Source organism: Phalacrocorax carbo, chromosome 1, assembly GCF_963921805.1.
Source record: "Phalacrocorax carbo chromosome 1, bPhaCar2.1, whole genome shotgun sequence".
Classification (NCBI taxonomy): Eukaryota; Metazoa; Chordata; class Aves; order Suliformes; family Phalacrocoracidae; genus Phalacrocorax; species Phalacrocorax carbo.
The window spans coordinates 18,141,777-18,160,546 of NC_087513.1; the positions used below are offsets into that span (position 1 = coordinate 18,141,777).

Genomic DNA, 18,770 nt, shown 5'->3' on the forward strand with positions numbered 1-18,770 from the left:
TTAAATTACTTGGTCAATAGTTCTTGATTAAGGAATTTGCAGCAAGTACTATACTAGATTTTAACTGTGATTTTCAACTGAATATTCTGCGTTCAGCTAAGAAGTTCAGCCAGAAAGCTTTTATTTGGATCAAAGCTGACCTCCCATTTTCAGCTGCTTAAGGCCATGGAGGTAGTGATTAGGGCTCTCTTGCTTGCTTTGTCATCTGTTGGAAGCATCTCAAGATACTGGTACTGAAGATTCAGCCCTTTAAATGTCAACATGGATTAGTGGAGAGATGCTTGCAAAAGCTGGTGGAAATAAAAAAAAAAACCCAAGCCATGCTTATTTACAGCAGTAGGAGATTTTAATAACTTGAACTTTAAACTCTGGTGATATCATGTCAAATGTGAAAATGTGAAGCTGAACTGGTCCCCTCAAGCTGTTGGTATGGAAGAAGCTGTTGTAGAGCAAGGGCTTTTCAGGCTACTCAGCTGTGCTGTATCTGTGATGGAGTAAGATTTTCCATAAAAATAAACTGGATTATTGGTAATATTAGAATTAATAAAGTTTTATGCAGGTGGTAATGTCTTGATTTGCCTCACTTTCTTCTGCTTTTTTCTTCCTTTGCACTGCTATGGGGTATTCTTGTAGAAGCTTTTCTCAACAAAGCAGTTGTAACCTGTATACTTAGGAAAGCATTGATGATTGGTGTATGATACAGCTGAGATGGAGAAAAGTATGAGAGTATTACTGTCTTCTAATTGTTCAGGGCTCTTCAGGGTCAGGATAGATTTTTCAGTTCTCAGAGATAAGAGTAGTAGCATCAGAGTTAACCTCCAGAGAACCTTGATAAAGCAGTGTGACAACTCTACAGGTATTGCCATTCCCACTTAAGTCTCTTGTTTCATGCTGCTGTCTTCAGTCAGTGATCCGGTGTGAGGATTGATTATTAGTGCAGACCTTGACTTGTTTGTTCTGCTGTCCACCAGGTTTTGATGTTCAGCATATTGAGAAGGTTCAAATCAAAGAACTTACTTTGGTTCAGTGTCCTGAGAGATATTTAAGTAATGAGCAGGCTGTGGCATCTATTAAGGCATGTTGCATCTTCAGAACAATAGTGTTATTCACAGGAAATATTTTTGTTGAAGGTAGTAAGTCATTTATATTTAGTGGATATAGTTTCTCATTCTGATCAGAGTTCAGCAAAGCTGCACCCTCTCATCACTATTATTTTATTTTTGTGCTAACCAGTCGGTAGATGGGAATAGAAGTGGTCTGAAAAGTGGTTTTTTTGATCTGCTTGGTGAGTCTTTTGTATTAACTGTTTAGGTAAGAGGCAGCTTATTTTATTAATCCAGACAAGATCAAGCTCCTGGCAATAGCTATCAAATATCTAATGAACTTAATTAGAATACATGCATTATTAACATTTCCAGCTGTGACACTGAGCGACTAGCAATTTGTGGATACTTGGAATGTGTAATGGTGTTGGCTTTTCAGTTGCTTTTGATGTCAGCCCTTTTATAAACCTGCAGTTTTGCTAAATCACAACTGTAGAGCCTGTGTGCTGGACGTAGCTGAAGAGCAGCTGAGTAATGTTTTCAGATTATGTGCCTTTTCCTCTTTTTAATCAGTAAAGAAGATGCTGAATTCAGCAGCTGCTTACCTTAGTTTCTGTGGCATTATTTGTATGTTAGTTTTAATAGAAGCTGAACGAAATGTAAAGCATGCAGGCCAAGGGATGTTGTTAAGCAGTCATGGTCACAGAAACCTTGGTGCAATTAGATAATCATCATGAGACAAGATTGAACATTCAGCCAAATTGCCATTCCTAAGTAGAGACTGATTCAGATAGTGTTTATTTGCAAGGAAGCAGTATTTTCATGAGTAAGTGTTAAGCTTTTTGCAGGCCAACAAGTGGAGAAAAATACTGGTTCCAATTCTGGTGATCAGAAATTAAGTATTTTGTTGCTAGTTTGTAGAATGTAATGTGGTTTAATGATGAGAAAAGGGGATGAAAACTAGTGATGTATCTTGAGTATCTTTATAATGGTTGTGCTAGAAACTTGGGTGTTTTTCTTGATTCTGTTGTGACTTGACTCTGTCATGACTAAGCTTGGAAAACAGGAAGGGAAAGCAATAGCTCATGCTTATTACTAAATACCTTTGGTATTTCTGTTTCTGCTATCCTATCCTCTTATCTTCTTAGTCAACAAGACCACCTATTAGAAAACATGTGACGGAATGTGTTACACGTATTTGTTCATTCTCAGTTCTTACAGTGTGTTCTTCAAAAGAAGGAAAAAGTCATTGGAATAGTTTGCTTGAAAATTTAGTTATTGTTGTTATTAAGAAGAAATTAGCTGTTTCTTAGACCGCACAAGGTTTTGGTATAAATGCCGTTTCATATTCAGAGTCTAATAAGAAATCTTCACAAAACGTTTACATATTACATTGATATAACCATCCCTTCACTTTGCAGATGTGGGAATTAGAGGATTGTAAAGTTTCTGTCCACCTGACAGGAATTCAGTAATGTCTTTATGGATTACTTAATATGCTTTACTCAAATGACCAGTAATATTTCATGTAAATGTTCATGGTAATCAAAATACCATCTCTTGTCCAAAAAGGCACACATGAAAGCCTCCATATCTGGAACTGGCATGTGGCCTAAAACATACTCAGTGAGACGATGTCTTTGAATTTCACATTGGTGGTGTGTGAGTAAGCATATTCTTGTTATTTGCTGAGAAGCTGGAATAAGCAACTGTTAGTTTTTAATAATGTTATTTAGATGTTGCTTTTGTCTTTCAGTATGAATCTGATATGTATTTGTACAGTTATTAAAATTGTTTTTTTCAGTTGAGAAGTGTTAAGCTAATACTTTTTACTCTTTATAGGTCTGCTTTGAATAACTAATAACTTTTATTAAAGCTAATAATATGATAAAGCTAAAGCCAATTAATCAAACAATTATACAGCTATTTTACAACTATTTCAGTATCTCTGAAATCTGGGGGCTAAAAGCTCTAGTGGTTGTCTTGAGCATGGATTATGTATTTCAGCAAAATGTGATAACTGATGAATAACTGCAGAAAAGGATATCATTGTGTTCTTTTTAATGAATTAACAATTTCATACAAAATATTCAGCAGTCTCATTGTTTAGAATAAAGGGATACATGTAAATGAGGCCAGTGCTGAAACTGTATTTAAACAATTCTGACAGTTCTTCTATTGTGTCCATTAATTAATTTCCCAGCATTGAGGTTCTCTGGGAATGAACTGCAAAAATAATTAAAATGATACGAGGTAAATAGTTTAGAAATTCAAAAAGTGAAATAGAGCATTAGTTTAGTAAATATCAGTCATAATGCTTGTTTGTGCTCATTTGCCTTTTAAAAGAGGTTATTGAGGAAGTATGATGCTATTTTGATTCACGTGACCTGCTGAAGTTGTGCTCACAGGTGGAACAGTTGCTATATTCTTTTCTAATCAATGGTGTCTGTCCTTGTTTCAAATTGGTAGTCTGCTTGAAGCAGGTTAACATTTATGTAAAAATATTTTCCCTTGCAGCAAAGTTCTTCAGAAATAAATCAGTTGCAGCATATTTTTACTAATGATTTAGTGTGTGCTTGGTAAGGTAAATCGTATCTTTAAATAGAATTCTGTGAATAAAAGCAGGTTTGGGTTTGGTGTTACACAGGTGGGTTTTTTCCCCGCCAGAGTTTTGGCCAACTAATTTGGGTTAAGTCCCTACTTGAGAAAGAATTTAAATGCTTAAGTTCAAATTACTGATTTTAGACAGAGTGAATAGGGTCTTAATTAGAAGGAAACTTCAAAACAAATTTCTTCCCAGCTGGACAATCATGCCTGAATAATTGAAGCCCAACTTTAAACCTAGCCTAAAATAAAAGAAGTCTTTGCAGTACATGTTCTTTCTGTTGTTGACTGTAGATGAAACAAAGATGAGATTTAAATTTTGGTATTCCAAACGTGCATGCCTTTTGAAAACACTTTGTCTGGAGGTTTTCACTTAAATCTGCCATATTACCTATTAAAAAAGAAACAGCCAGCAGCTTTTAGAAAATGTTTTCTTCAACTTCACCTGTGCTGGAGAGGCCAACTAGTCTGTCACTTGGTTTTATCCTCATCTTACTACTCTTCAGCCTTTCAATAACAACTCAGTACTTCCATAAGTTCTCTCATGCAAGAGGGGTTTTAAGTTACAGTGCGGGACATCCAAGTAAATTAAAGATGCAAAATTATTTTCCTGGGAAATAGGCAGCAGGTTAGACTTTTCAAGCATATGTAGATCTTTGAAAAGCCTGTTGCCAACATCATCTTCTCATATCCTCTTACAGCTTGTGTGATCTGACTGCCTAAGCCTTTGCCTGAGGAAAATATTCAGGATTAATGGGTGTAGGGAAGTGTATGCTTCAGCTCTATACTCATGCAAGAAACAAAATACATCGTATAGTTGTATTTCCTGCTGTTAGAGGAAGTAAAGGGCATAGTGATGCTCAGTGTTAATTACACAGAGATGCTCTAAGAAATTATACTGTGCCATGGCTTGGTGAGATAATTAGGTACCATATTAATGGCTCTAACCGAAATACTTTGTTCTTCAATACATTAGCTATGGTGAACGAAGGAAAATATAGCTGTAAGTAATCAATGACTTTCTAAAACCTGAACAGTGTAAATTATCTACTGTTATTGATGAGGACTTAAAATGTTATGTGGTAGTTATTTGTTAATGCACTGAAACCTGTCTGGAGTAGTTCCATTAGTTCTTGCTGCTGGTTCTGCTCTTCTCATCTCCAAACAAGTTAGGAGTTTTTGATCTTAAATACTTAACAAGGAATAAAAACTTGCAGAAAGTATTCTTTTTTCTTCTACCAGAGGAACCAAAAATGTGTATATTAGATTGGGGTTTTGTATCTCGTCCCTCACCATTATGTTGTTTGTTGATAGCTAGAATTGCAGTGATTGATTATCACTGGTAGAATTCATGCTCACATTGCCACATCCCTCTTCTGGCCATGTTTTGCCTATCTGTAACTAGTAGGTAAAATGGAAGTTGTTTGCCGTCTGCTTTGTAGAAATTCAAAGCAGCAGATACTTTCTCCAGTAAGTACGAAGAACAACTAATGGTCACTCCTTGCTGCAGACAAGAAGAGGCTTATTAACATGAGAAATTACAGAAAGAAGTCAATAAGTTTTCTGGTGGTTTCACTATGCATAATTCTTCCGGTATATCTGGGTTCTCTTCAAAGAAATGTTGGAAATAAGTGTTGCAAAATGCAGTTGTTCTCCCTGTGTAGAGTTCAGTGTCATATTGCATTTGTATCAAAGGCATTCTCCAAGAAAACTGCCTTATTCCACTTTCTTCTGTAAATTCCCAATTCGGTAAGAAAGGACTATGAGAGAGTTGCACAACAAACTCCATTCCTTTGCTATAAAAGAACAACACATTTCAGTATTGCATGTGAAGGTACCTCATTGAGTGAGAATCCGCCTGACATTCTAGTCATGATGAACTCTTTAAAAAAATCATTATGAATTCTTGAAATGAACCAAATGAGAAACTACATTTTTTTTCACCACAGTTTAATTCTGGAAAAGCTGGGACAAAAAAAGTCAAATACGCGCTTGAAGTCAGTTATTTTTTTTTATTCTATTTGAATTGAACATATTAGCAAGTGGAAAAGACAGTAATTTCAACTGCACAAGCTAGTGTGGAAAGTTATATAAAAAATGCTTCTTTAAATGATTGAGAGACTGGATAAATCAAGTAAATAGTAATTAATAGCATCCATTTATATATGATATTGATTAATAGTCTTACAAGGAATTTTGCAGGCCATATGGAGCATTCGAACAGGGCAAAATATTGATGCAAGCAAATTCTGATGACAGTCCGTGTTCCTTGTGGCTGGGATTTTGTGGCAGAGGCTTATATCGCAAGTCATCTTTTGGGAACTGTTGCCAAGTTGTTGTTGACTAGATCAGAGAGGCCAACTACTAGATTGTTATGAAAACTGATCTTCACCTAATTTTCAGCATATATCTGCCAAATCTAATAGAACATTGTAAGAGTTCCTAGCAGAAATAGGAAATGTGAAAAAAGTTCTTGTAAAGTCTTTTTTTTTTTTTTAAATAGCTCTTCTATAAGGAGCTTACAATGAGCACTAATTCTTTTTTTTGCATCGTGTTTTGGCTATGCCAAATGCTCCTAGCTTGCTATTATGACCTGAACTTGTTAGTTTCCATTACAGATTTTAAGGTGCTATGAAATGTGTTTGGACCAGATTTGGTTTTAATGTAGAGATCAAACCAACCCATAAATTTTCATATTAATTGATGGATATTTGCATTGGAAATAGTTACTCATAGGCCTTACCTGTAAGTAAGGTGGTTTTGGGGTTTTTTTAAGCATAAATGATCCAACTTTGTTGCTGTGTTTGTCAGATTGGATTCAGCTTAGACAAGTGCTGTTAGTCACTTAATGGCTTTTAGGATCATCACTTTGGGAATAGTCACGGTGAAACAAAAACAATGATAGAAGACAACCCAAAATGTGCTAAGGCAATGCAAATAAATGTTTTTAATATGTATTTTTATGTATAACTGTAAAATACCTTTTAACATGTATCATGAGCAAGTCCAGTGGAGAGCTACCAAGATAATCAGGGGACAGGAGCATCTCTCTTATGAGGAAAGGCTGAGAGGCTTGGGTTTGTTCAGCCTGGAGAAGAGAAGACTGAGGGGGGATTTCATCAATATCTATAAATATCTAAAGGGTGGGTGCCAGGAGGGTGGGGCTGGACTCTTTTCAGTAGTGCCCAATGACAGGACAAGGGGCAATGGGCACAAGCTGGAACACAGGAAGTTCCACCTCAATATGAGAAAAAACTTCTGTCCTGTGATGGTGCCAGAGCAGTGGAACAGGCTGCCCAGGGAGGCTGTGGAGTCCCTTCCCTGGAGACATTCAAACCCGCCTGGACGCGTTCCTGTGCCCCCTGCTCTGGGTGTCCCTGCTCAAGCAGGGGGGTTGGACAAGATGATCTCCAGAGGTCCCTTCGAACCCCTACCATTCTATCATTCTGTGATTACTAAAATACAAATTTTTAACACCACAGAATAATTAAAATTTCATTATATAACTGACTGTAAAACTGCCAGGCAGGAGAAGGTGATGATCCTACATGAGTTGGTTGGCTGCTTTGTACAATGAAAATACTTGCAATCCTCAAAGTATTCCAGTATCTTTTAGAATGACAAGATTTAGATGACTTCAATACAGTGTTCTCTAAACTTAATCATAATATTCTTTCACAGTGAATAAATATGACATTTTAAGAAAGTGTTGTCGTCATTTCTGTAGTGAGAAATCATACCTTGCAAAGCTTTAAGAGCCAGGGAACATATGCAGCAGGTTGATGTAGCCTCTTGAGATTGCTGATAAACAGGTAAGATGGTTCTTCACTAAAGGTTATTAAAGAAAAAAACACTGCTGTGGAATTAAAGCGAATGCCCTTGTATGGATATTAACTCTGAAAGACAGAAAACAGATGGTAGATATAAGCAGGCAAGTTTCAAAATTAAAGGAGATCACATGTAATTCTTTGCGATGAGGCTTTAGCTGTTTCTGCTGAGGGGATTGGAAAAGTGATACAGGTGTGAGACAGCCAAGTTTGCTGTCAGCACTGTTATTCAGAGTACTGGAGGGTGAGAGGTTGACAGCAAGGAGTTGCAGGACTTCACGTTGCTGTTAACAGCCAGGGAGTAAATAACAGGTGAAATTCCACATGGACAAATAAAAAGGTGATATTGTGCATGTGTGTTTGGGATAATCCTAACTTTACCTATACAAATATGGGCTTCAAGTTAGCTTTCTACACTCAAGCACCAGAGGAAAATATCAGCTCAGTAACAGTCAAGAAAAAAAGAAAAGACCAACAAAGGCTAGGAATTGCTGGGGAAGGAGAACAAAACATCATTGTGCAGCTGTATGAGTTACGTTCTCTCAGTGTCTTACATGCTGTACATGGTTTGGACCCTGTTTCAAAAACAGAAAAGTACAGTAAAGTATACTTAAGAAGGCTGAGCAAAGATGATAGAACCGGTATGTGAGGAAAGCTGGAATAGACCAAAATTTTCTAGTCTGCGAAAGAGAAGAAAAGATGAAGGGGCTGAAGAAAGTGAATAGGAAATGATTGTTCATACTGTATTTCAATGAGGTAACTGAACAGCTTTGAATAAAGCTAACAGGTGTCAGGTTTAAAACAGACATGCTATATAACATGAACTTGCATTTTGGAATTCTTTTGTCACAGGACATCGTGATTACAAAAAAAACCTTAGAGTTGCAAAAAGCTTTGGGCAGATCAGTGAAGACAAATGCATTAACAGCTATTAAATGGGCATGTTCTACAGCTTGTGTAAGGAGATATCTAAGCACGAAATCACTGAAAGATTCAAGAGTATTCTGGGGAGGTACTGATATATGCTTGCGCTCTTAGTCATCTGCCGTTGATCATTCCTGCTGGCAGGATAGTTACCCTGATGGACCTCTCTGTGCTTTGCTCATGCTGCGTTGCTTCTAAGACTTGAACTCTGAGTCTCAGTTTTGACAGTGGCTTGAGTCTGTGCCAAGGAAGTTGGAGCTCTTGGCTGATGGAAGAGGCAAATCTTGAAGGAGCAGCCAACATATTCCACTTTCCATGGCGATCGTGCATTGACTTCTTTCTCTTTTTCTGTCATAGATTTCTTGGATATTTTTGGAAAAATTGCTTAAACCTCTTTAAAGCTAAACTATCTGCTCTTTGTAATAGAGTAAAAACCAAGTTGCTTAAAGTTGCTTTATTCATCTGTAATCATAAAGTATTTGGAAGTCCTTGTGTCTGAGCTATTATTTGCATGTGATTAATTACTTGCAGGTGGTTTAATACCTAACCCTGGCACAATCACAATTTCATAGCTTTAATCATTCTGAGGACTTAAAGAACATTCACATATTGTATTTATTCTATCAACAAATATAATACCAGGTGATATTATCCTCCCTAAATGCTGAGGTATCCAGGGTATGGGAGGCCGGTTAGATGGATCATTGACTAGACAATGATCAGCCTAGTCATACAACAAAATTTGCATTCTTTCAGTGATTGTCTAATTCAAGAAGTTTGGGGAGTGCAGTATAAAGAATGCCTTTCATTTCAGCTGCAGAGGAGATCCAGCATTTGTAGGGCAATGAGATATTTGTGATGTTAACAATCTAAATGATTTTCATTGATAATGACAGATGGTTCTTAGATAATGTGCTCCAAGTCGTCTGTAATCTGTTCAGAATAAGTCTTCTGGAAGGTTGTACATCTGTCTTGAGATCTTTTGGTAAAATATTTAAATCAAGGTCGTTGTTTATATTTGATTTTAAATAGCTTTTAGCTGGTAGTCTGCATTTCTGTATATTTAGAGATCAAACTGTTTGTAACTTCAAAAGCTACAAATGGAAAAGTATAATAGGTAGCAGGTGTTAGAAAAGGCAATTATGCATTAGCTGTTTTACTCAATTTCCAAAACTGTCTAAAACTATCCATTGAAAATACTTTGTAGCCTAGACTTATCTCTGAAGCGTGATGAATTTTTAAATCTATAGGGGGATATGCATTTTTTCTCTAATGAATTGCATATTTAAACCTATTTGGTTCCATTTAAAAGAGCTGAAGAAAATTGTATTGGGGGGGGGAAAAAAGGTTGAACAGAAAAATTTCGAGAAAAAGTACAGGTTCTTATATTCTTCCAGGTATTTTTTTCTGCAATTCCTCAAAAACATTTTCAATTTCCAGTATTGCAGTTCTGGGGGTTTTTGCTTTTAATTTTTTTAAGCCACTTATCTTGACTTTCTGGCTATGGAAGAATTTTCTTTATTATGTGATAATAGAATAAATTCTTGGGCTTAAAATCAGATTCGTAGGTTATCAGGAAAAAAGAATATTCTGCTGATCTGACTACCTATGTAATATTGTTTATGAGTCAATGTAAGAGAGAGCAAAATAAACAACTTTGCCAACAGCTCTTGCTAAATGACTTTGTGAGTTAACGTGCTGCTTTCAGACAGATTTCTTTATTCCTGCCACCTTCTCCCATATGCTTTTCAAGAACTTATGTAATGTTGGAGGAGCGAGGAGAAGGAGGGAGGTTTAGTATATATTAATACCAAACCAAGTATCTTTCAGTTCCCTCTTTCTTGCTCATGTCTTGTCATTAAAGAAGTGTAAACCTTTATTATATTCAGGTAGGATAACAAATAATCTAATACGGAAAATATTGTGATTAATAATTATTATTTTAAATGACATTTTCCTGTCTACAGACTATCCAGTCTTCCTATTTCTTCATCTGCAAAACCAGTCTTCCTCTTTCTTAATCTACCCTCAGCAGTATTTCTGTACTTTTCTTATCTGTTCCAGCAATCTCAATCCAGCTTTATTTGCCTCTATTCAGTAACCATCTTTTTTCTTCTTCCCTGCTTTCCTGTTTTAATGCAAATGCCCAGGCTGGTGCCATGTTCTTCAGTTACACGTTCTTTGAAGCTGATCTAAACAGAGATCATAGTTCACCAGGTAAAGGTGAACTCAGCTGGTTCTTACTATGCCAGAAAGTCTTCACCAGTGACAGTGCATGCTTCAGAGTGGGCTTCTAGAAAATGTGTTGGTGATTTCTTATACAGACTGTTGACTTAGACTTAGTCTAAGTCTGTTTTCACTGGTCTTCAATACCATTTGCCTTCCAAATTTGAAGAAAGGTTGTCACTTTTATGAGATTTTGTTGTGTATTCCAAAATAATAGAAACTTTTCACGTATGATTAAAGGCTGCTACTTGAAAGGATACTTTTAGAGTTTGTGTTAAAAGTGAGAAATTGGTTGGAGTTCGGTGCTGAGAAAAAAATAGACTACAAGTGCTGTTTCTAATTATTGTTTCTAAAATTTTTGAATTTTTTTCTCATTTTAGAGATGAAATGTTATAAAATATTGTCAAAGATTGAATTTAAAAAAATACTGCGTGTTCTGTAAATTTATTTACACAATAAAGTAGGAAAAGGATTATTTTCTTAGAATTCACTTTCAGCATTTTTTAGAGTTGTGTTTGATTATTTAAATATTGCCACAACAGTATCTGATATGATAAGTGGTAGCAGCACTTTAGTGACAAGTATGTCTTCTTGAGAGACCATTTTATGCTTTTATATATGTTAACTTTCCTTCCCAAGAGAAATGCCAACACTAAAGCAAAAGACGTGGATTTTTCAGGAGGCTGGTAGAGTGTACATGATTCTGTAAAACTCCAGCTTTAATATTGTAAATTGAACTTTACTTTGGTTTTTCTGATTAAGGCAAACTCTAGAGAGAAGTCTTGTTAAAATTACCATATGCTTTGTCTGTCCTGGGTTTTTACAATGTTATTCAAGTCATGTTATTCAAGAACAGTGTTTTCCTGGAGTAGGAAAAATATCACAGGATCTTAAAATCAGAATCTTCTTTTTCTGGTTCCAAAATCAACTAATTCCTATTTTCAGTTCCAACTACACTTTTAAACTTAAAACTTCTCTGCAAATAATAGACATTATCTCTTTTCTTGGCCTTTGTTGACTTGGTGGACAGGATGATCTGTAGTTTCTGCAGCTGCTAGCGTGGTCTTTGTACCAGCCCTGGTAGTACACTGTGCACTTCTGTCAGTCAAGGACACAGGAGGAGGAAAAGCAGGAGCAGGAGAATATTCTTCCTTCTCCACTTGTGGTAGAAGTGAGGTTACTTTACTGCACTGTTACGAATGTTATGTGGAATGTTTTAGATACCGTGGTCTTCTAGGTTAAATACCAATAAAATAGGTATTTTTTCATGTTATCTTTTACATAAGAAGTTGCCTTGGTTCTTTTTACTTGAGCAGAACACTCTCTTTTTCTAAAGAGTAAATAGCAATTTTAAAATGACCAGTAAACAATATGAAAAAAATTGCTAAACTTTTAAAGCACTACAATTAGATCTTACAAATTCTTTAGATATCAACATTTAAGTATCCCTACATTTATCAGATTATGTAGCTTACTTTCATAATTATTATTTTTAAATGTTATTTTAATGAGATTTTATGTAGCATTACTTCACAGTCATCACACTGATAATTAAATATAATTATTTTTTCAGTTCTCAGTGGTATAGAAAATAAAATCTAAGATTAAAGTGGTAATAGGAAAAAACTTAGTGGAGTCTTTTAAAAGTAGGATCACAAATTTTTCTAAACTCTTAAAAAAATCTTAATTTCTAGGGATAGTTTTATAAAGTGACTGAATCTACTGACTTGAACTAGAACAGAAAGCAGCAGATCTGAATACAAATCTGAGCTGTAACTCTTTTGTGTTACAAGGAGTAGATATTTTTTCCTTTAGTAAAATCCTCTAATCCAGTCAAATATAGACCAAGGTGTATATATTTTTAAATGCTTAATAATTTCCTGTAGGAGAATTTATAATAAAAAAGCTACTAGTGTCAAATGAAACTATGAAGCATACATTAATGCCACAATATTGAGCTGGACAGTACAGTATTTCATGCCAGATGTAAGCTAATGGATAGCATCAGAAATGGATGATGTATGTCTGTAAAGAATGAATTAAATATGAGAACTGCATACCTCACCTTAATTCCTGTTACAGAGAATAGGTATGAATACATTTGGCATAGATGAAATGTATACATGTTTGTGATACGAAGAGAGAGAGAGATGGAGCTGAAATTTGTAGTTAGCAATGAATGCCACAAAAATATACCTGGGGTATTGGTGATCCCCAATTCACATTTGAATTATTAATTCTTATTATTTGTGTATTGAAGTGATGATTTATTTATATTTTTTCTAGTCTGAACCAGAGGGGTTTTCTCACTTCCACTTGTACGTCTGTGCTGCCTTCCTTGTCAGGTGGAGGAAAGAGATCCTGGAAGAGAAGGATTTTCAAGTAAGTAAAGGGGATATTTTTCAAGCATAGGGTGCTATTTATTAAATTTAGCTTCCTAGCATTACTTGGGGATGAATTTATGATGAAATAATAGCAGTTGCAGCAGGACTGACAGTGTCTGACTGACTGTTAGAGTTGCTCCAAAACTGTTAGACCCGAAGTGATGGAGTATAAGCAGTAGGAGATGTGTTTTATTTGTCCACTCTGGAAAAGAAATGCTGTTTTAACTGAGACAGACTTTGAGAAGATGATTTCTGGAGATGCTGTTACAAGTAAAGCCTTGGTATTTCACAAAGAGATTTTCTGAAGAGGTAACTGGATTTTTTTTCCTCTTAAATGCATCACTGAAGTTATTTATTTATAATTTCTTACCTGTATAATGTAACAACACACTCTAACAAGGTGATGTTCATTCTTTAAAAAAAAGCTAGGCAGGAAGTCTTTTAAAATAAGGAGCCTGCTTTTCAGTGGGAAATAAAAGGACTGTAAGGGTATTTACTTCAGGTCTGTATATTTCAAAGCCTTATGCTTTTCCAGCAAAGAGCACATCAGGGAATTCTTTGGAATGGGAATTAAATATGGTAAATAGGAGAATAATTTTCATACACCTGTGGAAGTTCAGTTATGTGTTTGAACTGGTAACAGTTCACTTTCATAGGAATATTTTATATTGAGTTTTACCCTGTGATACACACACAGTGCCTGAAAGGTGTTAAAGTTCTGTTTACAGGCTGACTGTAAACAAATCATGCTGCAGAGCCCACACCACTGCCTGCCCCAGGGAAATGGCCCGTTACCAGCTTATTTTCTCTGCAGCTGACGGAGTTCTGTTGCCCTGTACAAATGAACCATTGTGTAAATTTGTGTATCACTTCAGTCTTTCTTTATAAAACTATTTATTCAGAGCACTTTAACTGTCATTGCCTATCTTCACAATAAATAAATGCCTAAGGGCACAACATAACAACTTTAATTTATACTACCTGCTAACACTGTCAGATTTTCTCAATTTGTGGTACTCTGTCAAAAACAACTTTAACTTTGGCAGCCATGTCTCTCAACTACAATTTTTCACTGTTAATCATTCCTATTAAATTTTTCCTGATGATTTTCTGTACCAAAGTTCATAATTTTCCCCTCTCTACTGAATTTATTAAAACTATGTTTAAAGTAAATAATAATCCCAAGGTATAGTACTCTGAAGATTTGTTTTGTTCTCCTTACATATGTTCTGATTTGTTTACTTATTTAATAATTAAGGTATTTCTTTGTGGTTAATTTCTTTATAGACTATGTAAACTAGACTATAAAGTACATAAATCAGGAACACACTGGAACACATTCATCAGACTACTTTAGCTTGCTTACAACACAGAAATGCAATTAGTAATTTTGAGGATATGTAGACTAGTGCTAGCTTCATCATTATCATATGTTATCACTAAAAAGCCTGGCCTTCTTTATTGTATAATATGACCTTTTAAAATCTCTAAACTAAAGTGTTATCAGCTCTCCAAATTATACTTCTCTCACACAGGCAAGAATAAAAACCATTATTCTTCTGCTTTGTTAATAATAGCTGTAGACCATTGCCTAGTCTTCAAAGTAGTAGGTCAAGTAACAGGCATTTAAACTTCATTGGAAAATTGGCAAGTTCAGTGCATGCTGTTGGAGTTCTCGGTTTGCATTGAATTCACATTATTGAGAAGTCATAGTGATAGTACATTTTGTACTGAAATTTTATGTTCTATAGACTACGTCAAGAGTCATCAAAATATGCATCCAGTCATTTTTCTTGCACATAACACAAATTGTATTTGTTTTTCTGCATATAGAGTCATAGATAAGGAAGTCTCTCCTAATTGTCAGTTGGAGGGCCTGGTTCTTTAGTACTAGCTGTGAAGGATCACACTTTTCTTTTACGTATCTGCTTGACCTCTTTCAGTAGAATTAAAAATGTCACAGGACTTTTAAAGCAGAATAATTTCACCACATCAGATGTGGTGACATACCAGATGAGGCACTGAGCAGGTTTTGAAAGGCCAGTTTTAAAGAACCTGGGTTTGCAATACTTTTTTCTTATTATTTGAGCAAGTATATTATCAGTACAGACTGGGTGAGGATAGGAAGTCATCTTTGCGCTTAAGGTATTTATTTCCATTCTCTTAAGTATGTCTTTTTGCAACCGAAGCAATGAGTAAAAGTGTGTTGTTTACCCTTCCCCATTTGAGTAGATTAATTAATAGACTTATATACTAAATGTAAACTTGTAACAGAAGCGATAGAACTGTGTTCATGCCAGTCCCCTATTTTTCATGTTTGAAAGAATTTAACAAGAGTAATTTTCTCACTGTAAGATGATAATCAAGTAATGATAGAAGTTGCATTCGTTTTAATCTGTGTGAACAAGTTATTTTCTGACTGCCGTCTATTTGATAAGATGTCAGTGTAGACCTCTGAAATATGAGATTTGCAGGTTCCATACGTTTTAGCAATAGACAAATGAGGAGAAAGGTGAGGCTTTATATGTAAATATAGAGCAATTTACAACATAATTTGTAGAATTTGTCCCATGTCTCTGCTTTATGAAAACTGGCACCTCTTGACTTTCCACAGATTATTCCATGCCACTTGTCAATGTCCTTATAAATTGTTCCTGTCTGACTAATGTAAAATTCAGTACAATGGCGAACAAAAGACAACTATTTCAAATTGCAGTGTCTCAAGAGAAAATATTTGATTTTAGGAAGCTGGGGATGGGGAAAATGTCAACAAAAATTTTTGTTTTGCTAGGAGTTTATAGTTGCTAACAGTTTGTCCTGTTCAGTAAAGTTAGTGGTAACCTTTCTAGTAAGCTTTGATCCCATTTTGAAATTTGCTGTGTAATGCAATGAGCTATGCAATGCTATGTAATGAGGGCAAAAACTATTACATGCAATTTTGAAATTTGCCAGGGTCACTTTTTGGTAACAATGAAACTATAGTGGTATGTTTTCAGGTAGACATTTTAAATATTTCATGTCCATGTATAATACAAACGTTAATATTGCTGAAAAGAATAATACTGCTTTAGTTATAGTTAGAGCTTGTTATTCTGTCATGGTACTCACTTCTAGAGAGAGTCTGCTTTACCTACATAGGATGCTCCACAGACCCAGGTACAGAAAGCTAGTTTGGGTAGCTCTGTAGCTCTATTCATACTTCAGATTAGCAGTTTTTACTTCACGTGTGGGGGAATGGAGAATGCAATGAGCAGACAGTACCTGGAAGACGTTTTAATCCTGGCTCAGATTTTCCCTTTGTAACTGACATGATGTTTTATAGGATCGAATGGGTCATTCTTGGGTCGTGATGTTTCTGTTGGTGGTATAGATGTTCTGTGTTAATTCACCAGTTCCATACCAGTGTCAGATTAAAAAAAGAAAAAAATGTAGTAAGTTTAATATAGATAAAAATACATTTTTTATGTGATAAACTATGACTTACGATCTGGATACAAAATATGAAATTAATTTAATATCTGCTATCTAAGCTTAAGTAATTAAAGGTGGATGTAGTTAAGACCTTTCTCTTCATCAGCATGTCTTAGGCTTTGACTTACTGTTGATTCATTTTCCTAACTACAGCCAGAATTCCAAAATTCTCCTGAATTCTTGAGAGATGTCAATGGTTGACACTGCTAAGTAATAACGTAGTGAAGCGTGATTTTGAGCATATTTAGAATTAAAATATTAACAGAAAACATGTCTGTTGAGTTTAATGGTGTCGTGTTCAGGACATCTGAAAGATCTGTAAGGACTTTAGGGGCTAGATTCAGCTGTCAAACTGGATATAAGCTAATAGTAATGTTGGACTGATACCAGTTTAACTGTTAGATATTTGAGATTTAGTCCAAATTTTCAGTTGAACTAAGTTACAATTTTGTTGACATAGCTGAGCCTTAAAAATATATTCAATATGTTGTGGTAAGGAATCTGTCGTGCAGATTTTTTTCTTCATGATTCTAAGATACAGGCTTTTCTGTCTGTCTGACAGACATTTTCACCCATGCTGTCATCAACCCCCATCTTTATTACTGCAGTGTCCTTTTCTTTGGCTTTGACAAACGCATTTTTGCTTCATTTATATTCACCCAGTCTGCAAAGAAGGTGTAAAGATCATTTTTCAGTCCATCATTTTTTTCTTGCTTTGCATCTCCTTCAGCTCCCTTTCCTTTATAGCACCAAGGAAAAACTTAGAATCGTTCTCTTTCAAGACCTTTAATGGACCTTTAATACCGACACCTTACATGTCATCTCCTATTCAGTACTGAGATGCTGACTGCCAGTTTATCAGGCAGTGATGACAGACTCATCACACACTTGAGCTTGCAAGAAAGTATCTGTACTGTCTCCCAGGTTGACCATCCTACTTAAATGGAGCACCTGATGCAGATACTCAATTACTTTCCTCTAAATCCTTATCTAAGTTCTGTTTTTCTGCAATACCCAGAATAGATTTGACAGGTAGGTTTGAGTCTGTTAGTAGCACTTACAGTCACATTGACTAGTTTTGTGTTGCTTCTTTTTACTTTTCTGTGAATTTATTGTCTCTTGTTTTATACTTCAGCCATAAAATCTTCGGGGTAGTGACTGTCCTTTATTCTTATTTATATAATCTTTAAAATAATGATTCTTTAATCATTATGTTATAGAACTCCTAGGGAGTAAATCTTATTGACCTCATGGCCAAAATAAATGTGTGCACAATTGTCTGTCCTATTAAAATGTAGATAAATGCTCTTGAATTTTTTCAGGGGTTTAATTATGGGAAAGTATTAGAAGCTAATGGTTGTTCAAATGTTGATGCCAACCACCATCTTCCTACATCATATGATCAATAAAATTTTCAGGAAATTATATATTACACATGTAAATGTTTATGCCTTATGAAGTTGTTGTCAGGCTTATTCTTAGATTAAATTTTAGGTTTTGTATATGTTAGTTTCAAGATGGATGCCTGTTTCAGAGGATGGTGAAACATTTCACAGTGCCTGTGTTTGAATGAAAGTCAGATGCAGGGTGACTTTGAAGTACATCTTCAGCTTAGTGATGGAGTGAGCACTGTCAACACCTTTACTTTGTTTTGCCTTTCTTTCCCTCTTTAATAATCACTTAATTCCAATCAGTGCAGGGTTAGAAGGTTCACTATACCTACCACTCTTCCTAAATGTCAGCTCACTTCAATTTCCCCTTATTTCACGTAAGTGTAGAGAAGACCCAGATTGATATAATCTGATTTATGGTAAGAATACACTACTGATATTTCAAATCTCATTTAGCACATGAGCTTGCCCCTTTAGTCTTTTTTCTCACATTTGTCTGCATTTTTGGGGTGAGAAGGAAATTATTTATACCTGTGATCTCTTTTCTGCCTATTAGATCCCAAACTTCCTGAACCTTTATGTCATTCCCTGAAATAGAAGAATAATACTCTATTTTTATGAGTGAACCCTTGGTATCTGAAGGTTACTGGCTTGTGTTACTTCTGGCCTAATGTCAAATTTAAAAAAAAAAAAAGAGGCAGCAGTTTATCTTTCTTGCAGAGGATTTCACACCTATATTAAATGATATTCAGTTTCAGCATGAAAGTCTGGAATAATCAGAACCGTTTAAAAACAGAGCTATTGAAAAATGCTTGGTTTTCTTCCCTGGAAATGTTTTCTAGGAACATACAGGTGATGAGCATATTGTCTCCTTACTTCATTCTTGGACTTGTCTGCCAT

General features: G+C 35.4%; 1 protein-coding gene across 3 annotated transcripts in view; it reads left to right on the forward strand.

Moving 5' to 3' along the window:
- TBC1D22A (TBC1 domain family member 22A) overlaps positions 1 to 18,770 on the forward strand; it is a 186,632-nt gene that overhangs the window by 136,688 nt on the left and 31,174 nt on the right. For 2 of the 3 annotated variants that reach the window (XM_064445556.1, XM_064445550.1), the window contains exon 12: positions 12,911 to 13,006. The exons of the other annotated variant lie outside the window; for it this stretch is intronic. In XM_064445556.1, the coding sequence (XP_064301626.1) occupies positions 12,911 to 13,006 (96 nt within the window). The remainder of the gene's footprint in view (positions 1 to 12,910; positions 13,007 to 18,770) is intronic. 3 annotated transcript variants of the gene reach the window in all.